The sequence below is a fragment of the Chionomys nivalis genome, chromosome 17 (assembly GCF_950005125.1).
Source record: "Chionomys nivalis chromosome 17, mChiNiv1.1, whole genome shotgun sequence".
Lineage (NCBI taxonomy): Eukaryota > Metazoa > Chordata > Mammalia > Rodentia > Cricetidae > Chionomys > Chionomys nivalis.
This window is the reverse complement of record NC_080102.1, coordinates 25,441,164-25,463,136: the sequence shown is the minus strand read 5'-3', so window position 1 is coordinate 25,463,136 and position 21,973 is coordinate 25,441,164. Positions and strand designations below refer to the sequence as shown.

General features: G+C 41.4%; 1 protein-coding gene across 1 annotated transcript in view; it reads left to right on the top strand.

The window, feature by feature from the left end:
- The window catches only part of Dnaaf11 (dynein axonemal assembly factor 11), a 91,889-nt gene that overhangs the window by 16,577 nt on the left and 53,339 nt on the right, over positions 1 to 21,973 (top strand). The window contains exons 4-7 of the mRNA XM_057792318.1: positions 2,020 to 2,192; positions 10,079 to 10,299; positions 14,969 to 15,157; positions 17,690 to 17,767. Coding sequence (XP_057648301.1) covers positions 2,020 to 2,192; positions 10,079 to 10,299; positions 14,969 to 15,157; positions 17,690 to 17,767 — 661 coding nt within the window. The remainder of the gene's footprint in view (positions 1 to 2,019; positions 2,193 to 10,078; positions 10,300 to 14,968; positions 15,158 to 17,689; positions 17,768 to 21,973) is intronic.

Below are 21,973 nucleotides of genomic sequence, written 5' to 3'. Positions count from 1 at the left end.
CTTTTTATTCTGCAGTCTGAGACATCTCACCAGATTTAAATCTCAGAATAATTATGCTATGTTAATTCTTCCTCATTCTAGAATTCATTTCATTTGCAATTAACCCTTTGATGTGGCCACAATTTTCATCCTTCTTTCTCACTCCTGTATTGATGATCACCGTTTTCCTGTAGCGCTATTGTTATTGGATGGATGCAGTACCATGTGTGGTTGCAGTTAGAATTGTGATTTAAATTCTTTCCATTCTCCGAATGCCTTGTCTTTATTGATGTGTTCTAATCTGGGCTGTTTTCTTTAGGTGGTAACTCAATGGCCCACAGTAATCACAGAGCATCAGGTGTGTCCAGAGGCTGGCGTGGGCTTGCAGTTGTGAGCTTCTGTTTCCCCAGTCAACCTTTCTTCTGCATGGCAGGGCTGTGTGTCCTCTGAGTGGGTGGAGCATGCTGACTGGCAGCTTTGCTGCCTAGTGAGGGGCGTGGAGCAGAGGCAGGCAAGCTGCTCTGCCAGCCCACTCCCATCTGTCAATAGCTAAATTGGGAGGATTTCACTTAGGACACAGTGGATCTAGTCTCTTTGCCTCCCTATGTGGAATGGGTATTTTAGTGACGTATCTACAGACATAAATATACATTGTTCCTTTTGAATTTTTAATCTTCAAAACCTAGAAATTGCCCTTATCAAATCCCCAAACCCAATGAGTGTATCAGTGATGAGATTCGGAGCACTACCGTCAGTGTCTTCTTGTTTTAGAAGCATAGACACGACTGTTTCTCTGTAGACAACAGCTCTGTCATGGTTAGCTTTCGGTCAAACAAAGTGACAACAGTTACTCAGCATGCATGCTTATGGGAATAAAATTTTAATGTAAATGTCAGAAATGACAACTTCATGTCAACTCTCACTTTTTAGAATTATCCAGGGCTTGTTTTTGTTGAGAAACTGGTACAGGACTGGGAACTTCTCTTTTAACAGAGGTCCTGATCATCCACCACTAGAGGGCAACAATGCTGCTATTGTGTTTCGAACTTTGCAAAAGGCTGTCAGTGGTGTGCTGTCAGTGGTGTGCCTCCAGGGGTCCACCCTTCTGGACAGGTGCCCCCTTCCATACTGTGCCTTCCAGCTCTAATGCGGAGGAACTGGGTACAGGCTAGTTTGGGGACATGCATCTCGAGATTAGGGATGTGTAAAGAGAAAAGGAGGGTTATCTTTTTTTGTTTGTTTACTTTGAAAGGCTAGAAGTGAGAGAAGAGGAAGATGGACGTATATATTCAATCCATCTGCTGTAGTACATCTCAATTTGATTTTAAAAAGGAAATGGGCACCTTTATACACTCTCTCCTTTTTACCTAGATGGCAAAGAAGAGGAGGGGGAACAGGGAGGGGAAATCAAAGCAAAGAAACATGACTCTAGCCGGGCGGTGGTGGCGCACGCCTTTAATCTCAGCACTCGGGAGGCAGAGGCAGTTGGATCTCTGTGAGTTTGAGGCCAGCCTGGTATACAAGAGCTAGTTCCAGGACAGGAACCAAAAGCTACAGAGACACCCTGTCTTGAAAATCAAAAAAAAAAAAAAAAAAAAAAAAAAAAAAAAAAAAAAAAGAGAAAAGAAAAAGAAAGAAAGAAAGATGACTCTATTTTTCTTTCCCCTCTTTTCTATGTTTAGGATTCCACCCTGATACCCAAACCACACAAAGACTCAACACAGAAAAAGAATTAGAGTCTAATTTCACTCATGACCATTGATGTAAAAATACTCAATAAAATACTGGCAGAACAAATCCAAGAAAACATCAAAAATATATCCACCATGACTAAGTAGGCTTCATCCCAGAGATGCAAGAATGCTTTAGTTTGTGAAATTTAGTTGAGATTTCTGAAAAATTATTCATTGGCAAGCAATGCAAATAATCAGAAGATTAAAAATATAGCATCTCTTCCATCTATTATTTGCTATTACACAAATTTATTGCTATAGCCATTTTCTCTTTTTTTCTTTTCTCTCTTTCTTCTTATCTTGACAGGATGTGAGTGGCTGACAAAACTTGACTTAACTGTAAATTTTATTGGCGAACTGAGCAGTGTTAAAACCCTGAAGCACAACATTCACCTGAAGGAGCTCTTCCTCATGGGCAACCCGTGTGCTGACTTTGATGGCTACAGGCAGTTTGTGGTGGTGACCTTACAACAGCTAAAGGTATGCTTAGAGTAAAGGTGCAAAAAAAAAAAAAAAAGAAAGAAAAAAAGAAAGAAAAACGATGGTAGGAAATGCAGAGAAATATGAGAAGGAAAAACCACAGAAATTCCTGTTTTTTTTTCCTGGAGTTGTTAGGGGAAATTTATCTTCAGAGATGGGAATAAGATCTAATTTTTTGTTTTCTAAATCTTTGCCATGGTTTTTGAAACATTAACAAAATTTGAAAAGATAAGTCATATATTTTGCCACTGTCTCATCAAAGCACAGAATGTAGCCACTTATTGACCAGTTGTTTCATCCTTTGAAGTATACCCCCATCTTTACTAGTATGTCACCACTGCAATTCCAGCACATGAGAGACAGAGAAGCTGAGGGAGAAGGTTCAAGGCCAACCTGGTCTACACAGTGAATTCAGAACTAGCCAAGGCTACATAATGAGACCTGCCTTAAAACAGCAACAACCAGTCAAACCAAAGTAAACAGGTTGTCATGCCTCGTCCTCAAGACTCCTGAGTTGGGTTTGAATCACATGGGGCATGAGATTTACAAAACCAACAAACTCTTGGGTAATGCTTCAGGATACTCACCTGAGGACTACTGTTGTTTTTTGTGTATCTAACAAAAGCAGTTACTTTCATTTTTTCCCATCTGTTCTCACATCAGAACAATATGAGTTTTTCTGACATAAATGTACCAGGTTGTCTTGTGCACATCAAACAGTGGGTCATTTCTTCAGCATCTGGTGTCCTTGATCTAGTTCACTCCTGATACTACAGGAGATGGTGTTCAGTTCTCAACCCAAGCCTGCCAGACTGCCTCCCAAGGTTAGGTGCCAGTCATGAGTCCTTGTAGGTTTTACTCTATACTTCTGTTTATAATCAGGGCTTTTATGATCTATTATTAATTTACTTGAACAGCTCACAGAACACTAAAAGACATGCCTTTATAGTTACACACTGTGACTAAGATGAGGTTTGGGAGAAAGAGTTTGGGCCTCTAATGTCCCGAGTGTGACACTCCAGGAACATGCTTGTGATCAGTGACAAGGGAGTCTTTTGAAAGATATATATTTTATATATATAAATTTTTCTCAGGACCCAAACATGTGAGCCTATTCCACCTTGTCTGTAGGTCAGATTTTGACAACACTTTGACCTAGAGTGTGGTTACTTGGTGTTTTGGACATAAAATGGCACATAAAGTTAGATCTGCTCCACCCTCACCAAAGGTCAAAGAATTCAAGCTTATTTCTGCTTATTCTTTTGAAATAGTAAGTTTGAATTAGGGAGTAGCTGCCTGCAGAATACTTGTTCTATGATAGGTTCACTGCCCAAACACCAAATACTTTACTCTGGAATTATTGACTTGATGTCTTAAGTATTGGAGCAAGTAACTGTTCTAGTTGTCTTTTGTATCATGTTAAAGCAGTCTTTTGCCTTCTTCCCCTGCTCGTATTATGGTATAAAAGTGTATGGTGAACTTGGTATGTTGGAGATACTGAGTTGCCCTCTTGATACTATCCTGTCTCTGTGTTTCTTTCTTATCTCTGTTCTTCCAATATAACATTTCTAATTCTCACACCCCTATCCTGGAATAATCTTGCTGTGGCTAGGATCATTGCAGAAGTCACCCCAAAAACGTGATGCTCCTGATAGATTTTATGGCCCCTTATTGTAGTGGTCTATCCTGTCCCTTTAAGAGACAAGCCCTGCCCACTCCCTCCCCTCCGAGGCAAGAAGATCTTCCTTCCACTTCCAGCCTAAGCTCCTCTTTTTTTTCCATCTCTCTCCTGAAGAGGTAACTTCTCCTCTCCTCCCCCATCTCTGTTTCTTTTTTTATCTCTCTGCCTCCCTCTCCTTGTTCCCCTTCTCCCTTCTTCTCTCCTTTCCCCTTCCCTCCTTTTCCTTTCCCTTCCATATCCCACTAAATAAATATCCAACCTCACTTTGCATGGCATGCCTATCCATCTCTGTCACCTGCTGTGGATCCTTGTGGGCCCTACTGATCTGCCGAGGTCTCTTGGTCATGCTGTTCCCTGACTGGGACCCACTGCCCCTTGTGGCCTGCTGCCTGCTGCCACCACTCAAGGAATGGCACCATTTTATTTTTACCATTACATTGATGCTTGTGACTTGGTCAGGCCCTCTCCATGTTCCCTGTCATCTACAGAGGGCCGGCTGAGGACATGTGGAACCCTGGCCTCAGGAACAGGGTTTCTTTACAATAGCCCCACATTCTATCTGCCTGAATGCCAACCTCTACGCACACCAGCAGTTTTGGTGGTGAGTTTTTCCCTTTCAGTCAGCTAAACCATTTCTCTGAAACAAAGGAATTGACTGTTGAGCTTCTGGAAATCCTATGGTGTTTCTAGAAATGGGGGGATTACCCCCCAATCACAGCCTTCACAGCTATGGTTGAGCCTTTGCTGACATTCATCTCTGGTTGCTTCCCATAGCAAAAAACGTGATCAGATGACCCAGAGTAGTCCTCTAGTGCTAGCACTACACACGCTGAGCAGTGTGTTCGCTTTGGGTTCTGGGGTCCCTTGGATTTTTCTTTTTCTTTTTTTTTTCTTTTGGACCACTCACAAGTGATCCTTGCGATGAGAGACCACTCGGAGTAGCCTCTAGCCTTTGGCTTCTGAGTCACCTGGACACATACAAAACTGTGTATCATAATATGTTCATATTTTGCCACTGTATTCCCAAAATCTAATAATTTTAGAACTAATATTATTTGGAATAATATTAGATATAATATGTAGGAAAAATATGATTCTAGAGAAAGTACACAACTGAGAATATTAGTTTTCACACAAATCCAAAGTTCTCAGTCCATGTGTGACTCTAAGCTTCTGCAATAAAAAAATGGGAATGGAGACCGGGCGGTGGTGGCACACGCCTTTAATCCCAGCACTCAGGAGGCAGAGGCAGGCGGATCTCTGGGAGTTTGAGGCCAGCCTGGTGTACAAGAGCTAGTTCTGGGACAGGCACCAAAGCTACAGAGAAACCCTGTCTCGGAAAAAAAAAAAAAAAGAAAAAAAAATTGGGAATGGATTGTTTTTTATGGCATTGATTGACTTAGTTCTCATTGGATATTTGTTTTTCTATCTTCAATGTTCTCTGTGGTTGAGAAATCGCTGACTACTATAGGACCTAGTCATGACAAGTTCAATGTAGGCCTGATTCTCAGTTTACCCTAAAGCATTACCTGGTTCCAAGAAAGACCATAAGCTGAGTCTACCCAGATCATCAAAAGGAAATTCCTAATGTTCCAACCCTTGTAGATAAGATCACCTGCCAGCACACACCCATCACTTTTCATCAGGACACCCCTAGACAAATGTCAGACAATCAGGGTTACTGAACCTTAGAAATCCCTCACCCCCACCTTTGCTACTATAAAAATCCAACCCTAACTGAGCTTGGGGCTCTCCGATTATTCTAATACATTGGACACACGGAGAGTCTGAGTTTGCAAACTTGTTTAAGAATAAAGGCTCTCGCCAGGCGGTGGTGGCGCACGCCTTTAATCCCAGCACTTGGGAGGCAGAGGCAGGCGGATCTCTGTGAGTTCGAGACCAGCCTGGTCTACAAGAGCTAGTTCCAGGACAGGCTCCAAAACCACAGAGAAACCCTGTCTCGAAAAACCAAAAAAAAAAAAAAAAGAAAGAATAAAGGCCCTTTGCTTTTACATACAGGACTCTGACTCCTAGTTGGTTTTGGGGGGACTCCATGATCTGGGCATAACAATTGCTAGAGTTTAGAACACATTTATTCTGATATAAAATTTCTTAGATTATAAAAATAAGTCAGATAATTGAACCTAGAATAAGAGATAAATCATTTGAATGTGTAAACTAAGTGGCCATCATCCCACGAGATCTTCGTAGAAAAGGAATATATAAGTCAGATAATTGAACCTAGAATAAGAGATAAATCATTTTAACGTGTAAGCTAAGTGGCCATCATCCCACGAGATCTTCCTAGAAAAGGAATAAAGTAAAGTGGCTTATGTTAGAATTGGATCCTGGTGACTGAACATGGACGTCATTAACCTGAAGGGATCAGGGACTGGGACCGCATGGTCTCCACAGTTGAACTTGTCTATGTGCCTGTGATTAGGTCAACATTGTGAGATATCATTAGGCATTAGATTTGGCTATGAATAGTACAGGGGGATTTGTTCACTATGTCTCTGAGGTCCCAGGCTCAACCGTGAAGTGTATTAGTGATGCAAAGTTGGAGCTCAAAGAATTGCTTCTCCCTGTTTGGCTTGACACTCCTGGGAAATGGAACAGGAGGGCTGTGCTCTTCCCCGAGTCTGACGCTGAACCCCCACTGTCCACCATACACATGCCCACTGTTGCTCTCCCAGTTATGTAAGCCAGTGGATCAAGTCTTTCAGAAGGCTGCACCCACTCAGCCTCCACACAAGGCCACTGGTGCTTGTGGAAAAATAGTATTAGGAAATGTGTTTACCGATGTTTAGAAACAGAGCAGTGCACTTTCACATCTTAGCTACAGTGTCATTGAAGGTCTGTGAGGTGTGCTTGAAAGGAGTGGTGGTGGTAAATGTGTTAATTTGCTAGAATGGCAGTGAGAAAAGCACCGTTTATCTGTGGCTTAAATGACAGAAGCCACTTACCCCATAGCTCGGGAGAACAAATGGTCCAGATGAAGTTAGTAGAAAATTAGACTGAGTTGGCTCCTTCTTAGGTCCTTGTTTTTTTTCCACAAATGAATCATACCTATGTCCAAATAGTCAATTTTTATGGTCCTGGTCTTAGAACTTCAACTCAGCCTCCAAGAACAGAGAATGTGTGAGGAGACCCAACCATTCACAGGGGTTTCCTGAAGTCTGCATCACTCTAGGTAGTCAGTGGGGACTGACCATGGCCCACACAGCATGGTGTTAGCTTACTATCCAACCTGTGAGCTGCAGATCCTTTCTTTTTATTCATCTCTAGCTGGATGCTGATTGTTCCTTTAGGGTACCTTAGTGAAGCCCCATTTGCTTTCCTCTGTAGTGACGCATGCACAGTTATCACCAGTAAGCCTGGACCAAGGAAGTTATCACTAGTAAGTGCGTATCCATGCGTGGTTACCATCAGTGTGGACCCATGAGAATTATCACTAGCAAACATGGATACCATGTACAGTTATCAATAAGTGTGGAATTGAGAAGCCACTTCTCTGTATGCGGTCTCTAGTCTGGAAGGTGATAGAGGGGTCTTTTGTCATGTTCTTAGGAACAGTACATGTGATTAAATAAAAATTTAAAACATTTATGAAGACATTATGAATCAAATAGGCAAATATGCTCCAGACACAACCAAGAACATCACCTTCCTTCCCAAAGTTCATCAGAATCCTGGGTTAAAAAATTCTATTTAACTAGAATTTCCCAATCTAATACAATAATGTCCAACTCATATTTATGTTAATATTTTATGGTCTTATTTACATGCACATGCTAATATTTACTTGCAAATTTACATATTGTGCTTATTGCAGAGATTTATTTTACTTATGTCATGAATATATTCCATTCAGAATTTTCCAGCTTGATTACACCTTAACTCAAGCTTGAACTGAGTTGCTTTTAGAAAGTACACTGCAGCCACTTATCACCTTAAATGATAGCTTCAGGGGAGGTGTTGTTGCCATGGCCTCAGCCTTCAAGGATGGATATTGGAAGCAAAGCCTTTGGAAAGCCTGGAACTCTGCTAATGTATTTCTCTGCAGATAGTATAAAACATTTCTCCTGATCTCCATTATGACACTCCCCTTTCAAAATCTGTTTTAAAGTCAGATATTAGATGGAAGCCAGAAATTAATATATTTTAAAATTCAAGAGAGTGAAAAAAATCAAACATCTAACTAATAATGTTTTTCTCTTTTACGTTAGCTGTCAGGAAGCTTAAAATGAAGTCTCTAGTCTGTGCATAGCAGCTGTATGAGTCTCATGAAACATGCTTCCTCATCTCTTCAGTATCATTTTAATGTATAATATGACTTATCCTAATAGTTGGCAATTTTATACTTCATTAAATTTGTCTTTCTTTAAATTCACTTTGTGCTGGTTTCCTATTCCTATTTCAGCAGATTAACACAAATTTAAAGCCTTAAAGCTAGACAAATTCACCTTAGGGTTCAGAGGGTCAGAGGTCTGAAATGTGAAATGTAGGTATAGAAAGGACACTTAGTCATAAGGAAAAACATGTACCTTGCTGCTTGCCACCTCTAGAGGGCAACTGTATCTTTGGGTTTATGGCCACTTTCTCTCTCTCTCTCTCTCTCCCTTCCTCCCTTTCTCCCTCCCTCTTTCCTTCCTTTCTTCCTTCTTTCCTTTCTTTTCAGTTTTATATAATGAAGTTTAATGATGCATGATTTATCTCTTCACATACAACAAAAAGAGAGATAAACCTTTTTTTAAAATGGTCAAGAATGGCTTTAAAAAGGAGCTGAGGTTTTGAAAGGAATTCAGTATTCTTCACATTTTAAATATATAAATGTGAGTAGGCAAATGGGTCCAGGAACTAGTCAGACTATGTAATTCACAAGTTCAAGTCCTCTGTCTACGCCTACTTCTGTAACTCTGAGGCTTATGCTTGTACTTCCAACTTTCTTACTTATAGGCTCTCTATAATCCGATAGTAATCCAGCTGCTTGCTGAAGATCATTAACTATATCACATCTAAGTCTTTTTGACCAGATGTGGTGACATTCGCAGTGACTATTATCACAGGCACGGAGGGAAACCGTTGTTGGCCAAGCGTAGCAATTTAAATCGCCTACCTCTTTCTGTAGAATGGGGCTGGGCTAATAACAGATCTCTTTGAACTGGAAGCTTTGACATTTTGTATATTAGTTGGCATTTTGTTTTTACCATTTGCTTGTATTTTTTGAGTGGGGCATGTATGTATGTCTGTGCTTGTGTGTTCACGGGGCCACGGATACATTTTGGGATTGTATGTATACGTAGAGAGAGTGCAGAGCATCACTTCAGGTACAATTCCTCCTACGGAGTCACCTTGTATACCATTTGTTGTCTGTTTTTATACAGTGACTCTCGCTGGGACCTAGGGCTCACCAATGAGGGTAGTCTAATTGACCAAAGAGCTCAGGGCCTTACCTGTGTTTAGCTCCACTGCTCTGGAATTACTGTGTGCACCACAATGCCTGGCTTTTTACCTGGGTACAAGGGGTAAAACATAGTCTTTATGTTTGTTCAGCAAGCAATTTACTGACTGAACCACCATCTCATCCTGTATGTACACATTTTAATTTGTAAAAATTATATAAATATCATGTAAATACTGTCTGCAACAAAGACCACTTTGTTAACATTTTCCAGGGTGGCGCATGATCTTGTATTAGGTTCTTTTCATGAAGAAGCTTGCAGAATGCCATTGTTACAGTAGCTGTGACTTGCTTTAAGCATCAATACTCTTAATATAGTGAGCAGTTATGAAATTAATAGAAATATTTTGAGAGCTTGTCGTTAATTATTTTGACAGAAGACCCATTTATTTCCAGTAATGATGCTTTGTAAACTTTATTACTTGTATGAAATAAGCATTGATTTAGACAAATATTTCTGATATTTCCCATTAATTACTTTGTTTTAATTTTCTGTTGCCATGGCATTATTATTTCTAATTTAAAAATATATCAATCAACATAAACTTGGGGCTGACCTTTCCCATCTTCCCTCCTTTTTACATTTCTTTCTCTCCACCCCCTTCCTTCCTACCTTTGTAAGTTGGCATAATCTGGCCTTGAACTCCTGGAAGTCTTCCTGCCTCAGTCACCTGAGTGCTAGTATTACAGGCATAAATCATTTTGCTTGGCTGAATTGAATAATTGTGCTTTTTGTTTAAGTGGTTGGATGGCAAAGAAATAGAGCGTTCCGAAAGGATCCAGGCATTACAGGATTACCCAGCAGTTGAACAGCAAATCAGAGAACAAGAGAAAGCTTACTGCCTTAGACGGGCCAAAGAGAAAGAGGAGGCTCAGAGGAAACATGAGGAAGAAGATGAAGACAAGAAGAAAAGCTGCCCAGGTTTTGATGGGCGTTGGTACACAGACACTCATGCTGCTTGGTGCGTAGATCAGTGGTTTGTTTTCTTGTTAACTCCCACTAAAACAGAAGCAGTATCCCCCCCCCCCGCCCCCCGGCGCCAAAACCGAAAGTGTTCACAGCATCTATTGTGTTCCAGGACACAATACGGCAAGGGGGCAGGGAATCATGAGCATCCCATGATGCTAGAAGGATTTCTTTTCTTAGAAAAATTGCTTTTCCCAACCAGCAACTTGCATTTGCATCTGAAATTATACCAAAAGAAATCTCTCTAAACATGTACAGGGAAGATGAATTAACAGGTGTACCTTGATTTCTAAGGCAGGAATAGTTTAGAAAGTTAAATGCAAATCACACAATTATATAATGAATAATTTTGATTGCATCATAAAACATCCTATTTTGTGAATTATATAGTGAATGCATTTTAAAATGTGATTAATAACCCTCTAATCTTGTATGGATCTGAATTTTTCATGGTATTTATCTTACATGATCACAATTATAGTCACTTGATTCAGTTCTACATCAGAAAGTATTAGATATTTCTTAAAATTGAGAAAATAATAATTATAAAGTATTTCAGATGTATACAAATGCTTTATAAACAATTAAGCAAGAAGCTATTGTTCCACCACCCAGACAGAATGCGTTATAGTGACATCTCTTTAAAAAGATCTTAATGTAGTTAAAGTCATTTTGGTACCTTTTTATCTTGCTTATGAAATCCTTCACGACATGGCATCTGTCTGTCTGTACTCAAGCCCTGAGTGAAGCAAGCTAGGTAGGGTACTTGCTGACTATTGACTCATTGGTTTAGATAGAGAGGAAAAGTAAAGTGCCTCCCCAAATGTTTCAGAAAAAAATGTCACTGAGATTCAGGGTCTACGGGAAGGGCAGGTGAATGTCTTCCCTCTCTGCTTAATGACAAGTGGGAGAGATGGGTAGTGAGTTGTAACAGCCTAGAGCACAGTGAGCATGGACAGGGGTACTGCCAGCATTTCCCATGGTGGTGACCTGGGACTATCTCACAGCCTAGAGCACAGCGACCATGGAAGGGGTACTGCCGGAATCTCCCATGGTACTGACCTGGGACTCTCTCACAGGCAAAGGAAGTATTGATGTTAAGAGGAATCAGGCTTGAGGTGTTCTGAAAGGATACCACCAAAAGAGTGGCCACAGTAAGAGTCTGTGACATGAATTGTCAGGGTCAGACACTCAGGAGTTGTCCCAGAAGGATCAACCAAGTATACCGACCGCCTCAGCAGGGAACATTGTGGTTGGAGAACTCTTATGGCGTCTCTGAAAATGGCCAAGATACCTCAGAAAAGAGAAGTCAGTGTCTGGACAGAGTCAGCACCAGCAAGGTTAAGGGAGCAATGGTCAAGTGGGCCTACTTCAATCACCTACTTCTCATTCCTATCCTCCCAGGCAAACATAGGCTGGAGAATCTAACCAGGCACAGTGATGAGCACAGAGATGAGCAATAGGTGAGGCAGGAGAGTGGAAGGAGACCGTGCATCTCTCCCAGGCAAAACCCACTGTGAGCTGGGCCCAGCCAGATGGGAACTTGGAGAGGGAGTAAGTTTAGATGGGAGTCTCAAGTTTTATTTAAACAGTAGACATTTTAAGGCCTGGAAATGAGTCTTAGCTGAAATCAGTTTATTCTTCAACAGTGATGGTAGGTTCTGCTGACAGGTAGAAAGAGGGACAAAAGAGCGACTTGAAAGCAGTGCTGAAGATTGAATTGTGTTCATTCTCTGGAGAGTTCCTACATTTTAGCACCGGCTACCTACATTTGAATCTGATTTGATTTTGAAGACTTCAATCACTTAGCTAATGATACTACTGGATTTTCTTTCTGAAATATTTTCTATATTTTTATTTATCTATTGAGAATTTCATTTAATATGTTTAGATTCTTAATTTAATATGTTTAGCCTATGAATTCCTCCAAGATCTTCCCCTCTTTCTACCCTCCCACTTCATGTTCTCTCTCTTTCTTAAAAAAACACTGAACAAAACAAAAAACAGCGCACAAGTGTGTCAGACACAGACATGTGTACACACACCCCACAACATACTACACACACATACCATACCACAGAGTCTGATTTCTGTTGACCAACTGTATGAGGCTCGCAGCCTGCCCTAGAGTTGGTATACCACACTTTAGCTCTAGAGCAAAACACTTCCTCTCAGTGATTTGAATTGTTTTCTTCAGTGACACTCCATTGTAGAAAACCGAGTTTCCTTCTCCAACATCTGCCAATTGCAAACAGGCGTCTTAGCTAGGGGTGGGACTCTGTGTTCACTTCCCTTTTCAGTGCCAATTTTGTCTGGCTTGAACCTGTGCAGGTCTTGTGCTTGCTTTCATGGTTGCTATAATTTCCTGTGTTCATCAGTGTTCATGTATATGGAAGACACTGTCTCCTTGGAGACATTTATCACCTCGGGCCCTCAAAATCTTTCTGCCCCCACCCCTTCCACATAGATCCTGAGCCTTGAGGGAGGAGTTTGATAAGACATCCCATTTAGGTCTGAGTGCGCCAAAGTCTCTCACTCTCTGCACACGGTGTAGTTGTGGGTCTGCAGCAAGAAGCTTCTCTGATGTTGGGACAGCAGTGCAGTCACCTCTGGACAGCATGTCAGTAGGATCATTTGTTGTTCTGTTCATTTAGAAGAATAGTAGTATTGGCTTTTTATAAGTAGAGGATTTTTTATTCATCTCCTTGTTTTACATCCCAACTGCAGCCTCCACCACCCAGTCCCCCCTCCTAGTTCCTCTCCCCCATTCCCCTCCAACACCCATCCAGGAAAAGGCAGGTCTCCTATGAGTATCAATAAAGCATGGCATATCATGTTTTAGTATGACTAAGCACCTCTCCAAGCATTAAGGCTGGGCAAGATGACCCAGTATGAGAAGTAGGGTCCCAAAGCCAGTAAAAGAGTCACAATAGCGGATATGCAGCCTGAACTGACCATCTCCTGTGACCAGATTGGTGCCTGGCCCAATTGTCACTAGAGAGGCATCATGCAGCAACTGATGGTGGGGTATGCAGAGACTCACAGCTGAACATTAGGTAGAATTTGGGAATCTTGTGGAAGAGGAGGAGAAAGGGGTTTAGGAGCCAGAAGGGTCAAGGACACTATGGGAAGGCTCACACAGTCGACTTACCTGGGGCCATAGGGGCTCACAGAGACTTAACCAACCTAGTTGCTCTTTGTATATATTATAGTTGTGTAGCCCAGTCCTCTTATGGAAATCCTAATAGCAGGAACAGGGGCTGACTCTCTCTCTCTCTCCCTCTCTCTCTCTCTCTCTCCCTCTCTCCCTCCCTCCCTCTCTCTCTCTCTCTCTTGCGCACGCGTGCCATTTTAAAGTTTTAGATTGTAAACAATGAAAGAAAGCCAACTAGTTACTTTATAGAAGATGTTATCTAAGATGGAGCTAATTATTCCACTGATAATTAACTGGAATACTATAGAATATTACTGATCCCCCACAGGTTGATGTTTCTGCTCCGGAAAGAACTTTAGCTCTAGGGCAGAGCACTTTCTTTCAGTTATTTTCATTGTTTTATTCATTGAAATGTCTAGTTGCAGTTTATAACATGTAAAAACAACCCAAGCAGAACTTGTTTCTATGTTCTGCTTGTAGTATCTAAATTTCAGTAATTTTTCCCTATTAATGCCTTTATAAAAAAATAGTGTTCTTCCTGAAGATCAACTAAATAAGACTTTTCTGTTAACAACCCCCAAACCTAATGAATACTGAGTAATTATTTAATATACCTAGAACTTGTAGCTTCAAATAAGTTTACACTGAATACCAGCTTTTAACAGAGTGTGTATTCTAGGGCGTGGTGAAGGGAGAGAGTCCTTGCCAGTGTTTGTTGTTCATTTGTATCATTTTCTCTCAACTGGAACAGAACCATGTGCTGAAAGTGGTCTTACAGTCTATCTTGCCCAGGATTCTGGCTCAGTAAATGTCTTGAATTCATGTTGAACAAATGTAATCTTGGTGTAATCTCATTCAATTACACAGAGAGATCATTTAATTCCCAGACAATACGCAAAACAGGATAAAGGAGAGAACAGAGAGTGGCTGCTGTATCCAGCAGCATAATCAGAAGTTAACCATGAATAAAGTGGAGGGCATAGCCTGGAAAGTCCCTCACGTCTCCTGAAAGGGTTTAGAGGGAGAGGTTACTGAAGAACCTGAATGTCGAATGATCAAATTGTCTATTAGTGCCAGAACAAGGAACAGTGTGGAGAGCGGGTGGTGTGATAGGGTAGGGCTGGATGTGGGGAAATCACAAAGGCTCAGTGAGCTCCATGTCCAGCTGGTCATCAGAACCTCCTGCAAGATTCCACAAAGACCCAGGGGCCCCAACTCTAATGAGAACTCAGAAATCTCTACTATTTATAAAGCTCCCCAGTCAACTCACATTAACTAGGCATCTGCACACTTCAACTGGATACTGCGATATTCTAAAGATAAGAGATGAGGGTCTGCCTTCATGATAAGGCAATAATTTCCTCCAATTTAGCTAATGTGGACTCCTAAGGTCATTTGTCATTCACAGATATGAAGTTAACAGAGGAAAATCATAAGAGGAAGCATTAAAGTTGAAGCTCCTATGTCCATTCTTGGCCTTACATGCTCTGGGTCTGTTTGCTTTGTCCAGCCCATCTTCCATAGAGGACAAAGACCATCTCCAGGTACCAGAAACACAAGAGGAACACATTACAAAGAAATCAGACGAAAGTGAAGATGACATGGCATTCTGGAACAAACCTTCTTTGTTCACTCCTGAATCTAGATTGGAAACTCTTAGACACATGGAAAAACAGCGTAAAGCCCAAGAAAAATCAAGGTATTCCATTTTCCTATGATTGAGTGAGACAACACTCTCTGATGGACTGTGTGTTCACAATGTAGATGCTTTGCCTGTTGTCTGCACCAAACCACAACTAACCATCACCCATGAATCTTGCCTCTTCCAAATAAAGATTTTTTTGTTGAATTTTATTTGCTATATTCTATTAACATAAAAATCTAAGTTTAGAACATCATGGATTTTGCCATTTTAGGTGGAGTTTCCTTTTTTAATTCACTTCTCATATATCTAGAAATAGCTTGGCCTCAGTTAAAAATACTGCGTAAGGCTCAAAGAAAAAGATTATTTTGTGGGGTGAATGAATTTCTTTAAGTCTGTTCTGTTAATTTGAATGAAGAATTAGAATTAGAATCATTAAGCTTTTTATTCTCACGGTGCATCTCTCCTAGACTTAGTGCAATGCCACTTTGAAGAGTTTAGAAGTAATTTCACTACTTCTTTATTTCTAGGATTCGTAAGCAATGCTTTTGTCAATTGCAGCTTTTCATAGACAGGCTCTGTTTCCTACCACTCCATGTCAATGCTGAAATCTAGTATGTAAAATATATCACTGACAAGGATACTTGGAATCTGTGAGCTTGAGAATGTCATCAATACATCAATAATTGTCTGTATGGCAATGTGGTGGGAAAAAAAAAACATTTTTTCTGTGATTGTCAATGAAAAACAAGAATCTAGTAGGAAGAATACTAAAAATCTATCCTATATTAATGCAATGTTCTTCACTGTTTGGAGAGACAGGAAGATGCAAAACGTAGTGATTTGTTTAAGGCCACACATTGCTTTGAGAAGAGCAGGAGGGTCACATCAGAAAATGAGCATCCATGTCCTGACCCCACCCCCTGCTGTCATGCTTGCAAGTACCTAAGTTTTCATCTGGTCCTACTTTGTTAAGCAGAACATATGGCCTGACCTGTTTTAACACTCCACTATATTATTTTTTTGAGAAAATCAGATGAGCCAGTTAAACATGAAGATTCTATACAGATTTAAGAGCCCTTTGAAATATAAATTCTGCATGTTTGTAGACTTACAGTATTCTTAACATATGTATCTGAATATGTTTTGATTGTGTATGTATTATATATATGGAATATATATGGAGTAAATAATTTATATTACATTAAATCTAAAGCAATCTAGAAAACCAAGAAGGTGTTTTTCTTCCTAATACTTAAAAAATACAGCATATTTGGATGGAGGTCTCAGTTATCCTGTTTGGTCTCTGAGGTGTGCCTGCCTTTTTAAATACACACACATTTTCATTGGCTGTGAGAAAGCAAGAACGCAGGTGTGCCTCTTGCCCTACCTAAACTCTTGTCTGTCCTGATAATAGTGAAGCTTGGTGTTTCTGGCTTCATTTTTTGACCCAACTCACTAAAATCGCTGGATCAGATCAGGAAACTTTCTTAACATGCAAAAGAATGTGATATTAGAACAATAAAGTCAGCTAACACAAAATCTCTATTAAAAGACAGTAGCAATTCAAGACACATGATTACCTATGGTTATATCATCCTTTCTTGCGTACACCTATGCCCATTTACTTATTCAAATGTTATTTCTGTAAAGAAAAACACGTGCTGACTTCTTGCTTCACATATTGCATTTTACTTTCTCCTGTACTGCCATTCAGCATAGTAAGAGTGAACATGTGTGGATTGGTAACACCCCGCTTTTTCCTCTCCCTGCAACTGTGTAAATCACCTCTAACCTGCGTGTAAATCAGCCTCTAATGGGGTTTGAGTGTGATAAAGAGTGGTCTTCGGCCTAGCTCAGTGGTCTAGAACTTTCCTGGCATGTACACACCCCTTGTTGTAATTCACAATTCCACAAAAAAAAAAAAAAAAAGTAAACTTCCGTGGTGTATATTTGCTGCTGAATACTCCGTCAGCCTTCTCCTTCATCAGTGTGTAAGGAGCAGATGCATTTTTAACAGCTGTGAGGTGCTGCTCAATGTTCTATACCACAGTAGAGCCAATCAGTCGTGTGCTGATGGGTATTCTGAGCGGTTCTGGACTTGCCCTGGAAATGATGCTGGGAGAAGTGTCAGGTAACAGGTTCCTTATGTACCAGTGTCTTTATCTCCACAGGATTGTTTTCACTTGCATTTCAGAAATTGTCATTTTAACTAAAGCAGAAGTTGCATACACACACGTGGAGAATTGACAGTTATCTGGGTAAATCATGCATAAAATAGACTCATTTAAATATTCATGAATATTTCATGAAAGGGAATTTACTTCCCCAATTCAAATTCCCTGGCAAATTGTCTTGGTCACATTTTTGCTTTGGAGATAGAGCTATAACCACGTAAAACTTGGCTTGGTTTTTAACTAGCAGTCTAGGATTAAGAGGACAGAGTCTTAAATGAATTGCAAATATAATTATAAATGCCTTATTAAGTTTCTTAAAGTATTTCACAAAGATGTATTAGTAATTTTTATATTCATACTCATTTTGTTTTTCTTGATGACTCCTGCTCCCCGTCTTTCCCATCACCTTAAGTGGAAATAAGAAGAAAGTGAAACCACCCCGGACTTTGGTCACAGAAGATGGGAAGGTCCTGAATGTCAATGAAGCCAAGTACGTGAGGACAATTGGAGACACCGAGGGTTGCACTAGTGCACACACACACACTGCTGTGGTCTCCGTGACAGGCTTCCTCTGACGGGAGCATGTTGACCCTTGTGAATCAGTTTGATGGGGGTAACAGGAATGTCATTTTGTGCATGGGTAGAAGCCAGACATCTCTGATTATTTCTAGCACATAATTCTCCTGGTTTCTAGAAAACAGTCCTGACATATGGGAATCTTAGTTCTTTCTGCATCCCATGAAATCCTGTACCATGTACAGTTTTATGCCTGAAAACTGTCACTGCGTCATTGTTGTGTTTACGAATCTTTGAGACTCTGTCACAAGGCAATCTGTCTGAGTACTCCGAGGCATCTCCTTTATGTCTGCATTTTCCCTGGAACATATCTACAGAGCATTCAAAAGCTAGTGAAAGGCACGGCTAGAAATACCTCAGTCAAAGAGAGAGAAAAACCTGGAAAGCCTCAAGTCTCAGAATACCTGAGCTATCCTGTCTGTCTATCTGTCTGAAAGCTGATGACTAGAGAACATACCCACAGTGCCTTTTATAGTCATAATGCAGATAACAAGCCTATGGGCTAAATCTCATTAGCTTCATTTCATTACTCAAAACCCATTTATTGCCATCATTTCATTTGTATGCCATTACCACAACAAAGACAATCTGAGTCCTCCCAGGCATTGCTCCTCTCCACAGAAAGCATGTTTGGGACACAGAATAACATCTCCTTAGGTCAGCCATATGGCCCAAGTTACACAGTTATGAAGCTGATGCCTTGGCCTTGTACATACTGTCCCGGGGTGATGGTTTCCACGATCGAGTCTCCAGTCTCCCGCGTGGCATGCTCTCTTGTCATCCAGCAGAAAGGAATGCAGCTCCTGACTCTGGGCTAGGTACTGCTGGTGTGGGAGCGCACGTGACAGGAGCTGCTCTGTCTCTAGCCCGATGGGGAAGAAGGGAGACCCTCAGAGCCTTGCATTTTCCTGGACAGAGCACCTGGTCCTAGTTCCCACACTAACTACCCTACCTGTCCTAAAGCCACTTCTCTTGAGAAGCCTCTCTGAAGAAATTCCTCCTTACTGCCCTTATCCCTGGATTCCTTGGACATCCCTCCTCCATCATGTCCCAGGTTGTCTGTCCTCATCAGGATTATATCCCCTTATGTCTATCCCAATTCCCTCCCCTCCTGACCCTGTCTACCATCCACCTACCCTGTCTGGATCCTACAGACTCATAACCAGCATTTCCTCCTTCAGGTGATGTATTTCTTTGTTCAGGGACTAAGGTCAGTACTTCTGCTTTTATCATTGATCCTATTCCTTCTCTCCACACACCTCAGGTAAAGTTCAGCCTATCCGATGCCCTTTTCCTAAAATCTGCAGCCCCTGTTGAATGTCCATCTCTTCTTGTCTTCTACATAACCCCAGTCAGTCCCCAACCTGCCCTCTCTGTTCATGGAAGATCTTAACACGTAGATCCCCATTTCTCTGCCTCATCAACCCTATTCTCATTCCTGGTGACTTTTGACATATTTTGTCCCCTCAGTTCAGTCACAAGATCCTGGTTTCATTTCTCAAGTTGCTGCCATCAGTAGCCCACGTTCTGAGCTGTAACATCATCAACTCACTGAACATCATTTCCGGTGTCACAGACTCTCTCCCTTCTGGCAGCCACAGGCACCATTCATGTAGGAACCTACACACATTCTAGCTGTGCTTATGGTCCCGACACTGTGTTCTCTTCCTGATTTAGTATTTATGTCCCTCACAGAAATTCATCCTCAGCCCCCTCTTTCCCTCTGTCCATCATCACCAACTCGCAAATGCAGGCACTGCTTAATCTTGAGCATTCCCCCTGCTCAGTGTGCATGGAGTGAGGTATCCACCTTTACCTGTTGCGCGTTGTGCAGGTGAGAGGCCACAGGTCCTAAGTCGGCTGTGTTTGCCCTGTACTGTCCTGAAAAGCATTCTCTCAGTGGCTTGCAGGCAGTGCTCACACCTACTCCTCCTCCTCATCTCCATCACTGCCTGATGTTCCCATAGGCTTAACCAAAGACCTTGTTTCTTCACCGAAAAAACAAAATCAACCAGGCATCTTCTGTTTTCTGTGGTAGACACTATTCTTCTGTGGTGGCTGAACCTGCTGTGAAAACTCAGCCCCCTTGCTGACTCACTGATTCAGCATCTCTGTCTCTTACCATCCAAGGTTTAGCTTCTCAACAACCCCTGATCTCTGACAGCACCTCTCTACTAGACCAATGGCACCAGCGAACAGGAAGACTTCAGGAACTTTAACAAAAACAGCACCTCCTCTCCCCCAGTGTCTGTCAGCTTCTGCTCCTCTGCCCCAAGCAGTAGTCAGATTTCTTAAGCAGACTTGTCAGTACTCAGTCTCTGACATTTTGCTTTGTATTTCTTCTCCCTGTTTTTGGTTTTTCAAGACATGGTTTCTCTATATTGCCCTGGCTGTCCTGGAACTCACTTTGTAGACCAGGCTGGCCTTGAACTCACTGAGATCCACCTACCTCTGCCTCCCAAGTGCTGGAATTAAAGGCATGCACCACCACCACACAGCTCTTTTTGTTTCTTCTTAAAGCCACTTCTGAATAATGCATTGTCCGAAACTTTAGTCATCCAATCATTGCACAGTGAGTATTCAAAGCTCAGGCCTCATGGTTATTCTGCCTCGGGAATTTGGATCCAGCAACATCCCCTTCCTTGTTCAAGTGGGCCCTTCTTGCTCGTATCCTTGGATGGACCTCCTGCTTATGTGAGCTCTAGAGGAAGTTTCTCAGCTGCTCTTCTTTATTTTTGTCATGTTTTCTGGGCCAGGACTTCATCAAATCCTGTGGCTTTTCCCAGCACAAAGAAGGGAAAGTGGGCAAAGCCCACCCCAAATCATGAAGCTATTCACAGTTGATGTCTGCTGGGAGAGGGAAAATCAGTCTTCTCCAATGGAGTGACACTGGGTATATCAGCCTCACTCCAGGACAGGTCCTATGCTCAGGAATAGTTAGCCAACACAAAATGGACGCCATGCTTTCGTTGTTGTTATTATTTTTGGTCTGTTTTGTTTTGTTCGAGATAGAGAAAAAGAACATGATTTTGGGTAGACAGGTGGAAAGGATTTGGGGGGATTTAGTGGGAGAGAAAAGAATATAGTCAAAACACATCACATATGGAACACATTTAAATGTGACAAAATAAGTAATTAAAAAAATAAGTCCTGTAGTTTGATCACAGGGTTCAGACTGCATGACAAGTTCCTGCCTCTGCCCTGAGTTCAAGGCTTCAGTATCCAGTCAGTTTGTTCAGGTGGCATCAGTTTGTTGGTATACACGACTGAGAAAGGACAGCTGTTTTCTCTGACCCTGGTTACTGCTCTCATCTCTCCACCATGTTTGCCTCCCACTGCCTCCATCTCAGTTACAGTTATGCACCCATTGATGCTAAAGTGCAGATCCCTTGATTCCCGATTCTCCTCTCCTGGCCTTTGATCAGTGATCACCACCTACTTTTATTCCGATAGTACCAGCGTCCACCTGTGCATCAGCTCCTTCACTTCCAGAGTGAGTCAAGGCTGCCTTTTGCCTAGACAGCTATAGCAGCTTAATAAGTCGACTCCACGATTTATGTGTTAGCACGATCTGTTATTCTTGGCTGAATAAAGGACTCAGGAAAGGATACACGCATTGTTTCTTAAGGGAAGTACCCACAACACATTTTTTTCATATGTTCTAACCTTGGATCAGGGGAGGATAAAAAATGGGCTCTTTATTCTGCGTAGCCATGTGCTTCATGGGGTTCTATTACTAGAGATAAAGGGAAAGTTGTAGGAACTTTTCTTTCTAGTGATCCTCAACACCGGGAAACAAAAATAAAAATCCTCGAAAACTGGTTTTAAGTTACACAGGAAGAGAGTTCAGATTAACTGACTATAGATAAGGTATCAAAGCACAGAGCACAGCACACAGAAGGCTCCCAGGAGATGAGGAGTGCAGGGCTTGTATCAGACCCTGAAGAAGCCTGTGTGTTTAGATTGTTGGGAATGACAAGATTCCTTGCCACAGCAGACCTGAAAAAAAAATAGCCAAAATTAGAGATTAATATGTATTTTCCAAACAGTTTGTGTCTATTGTTTAATGTTGTTCCCTTATACTGATTACAGTTTAGTAAGTGAGTTGCTCAAAATGAAA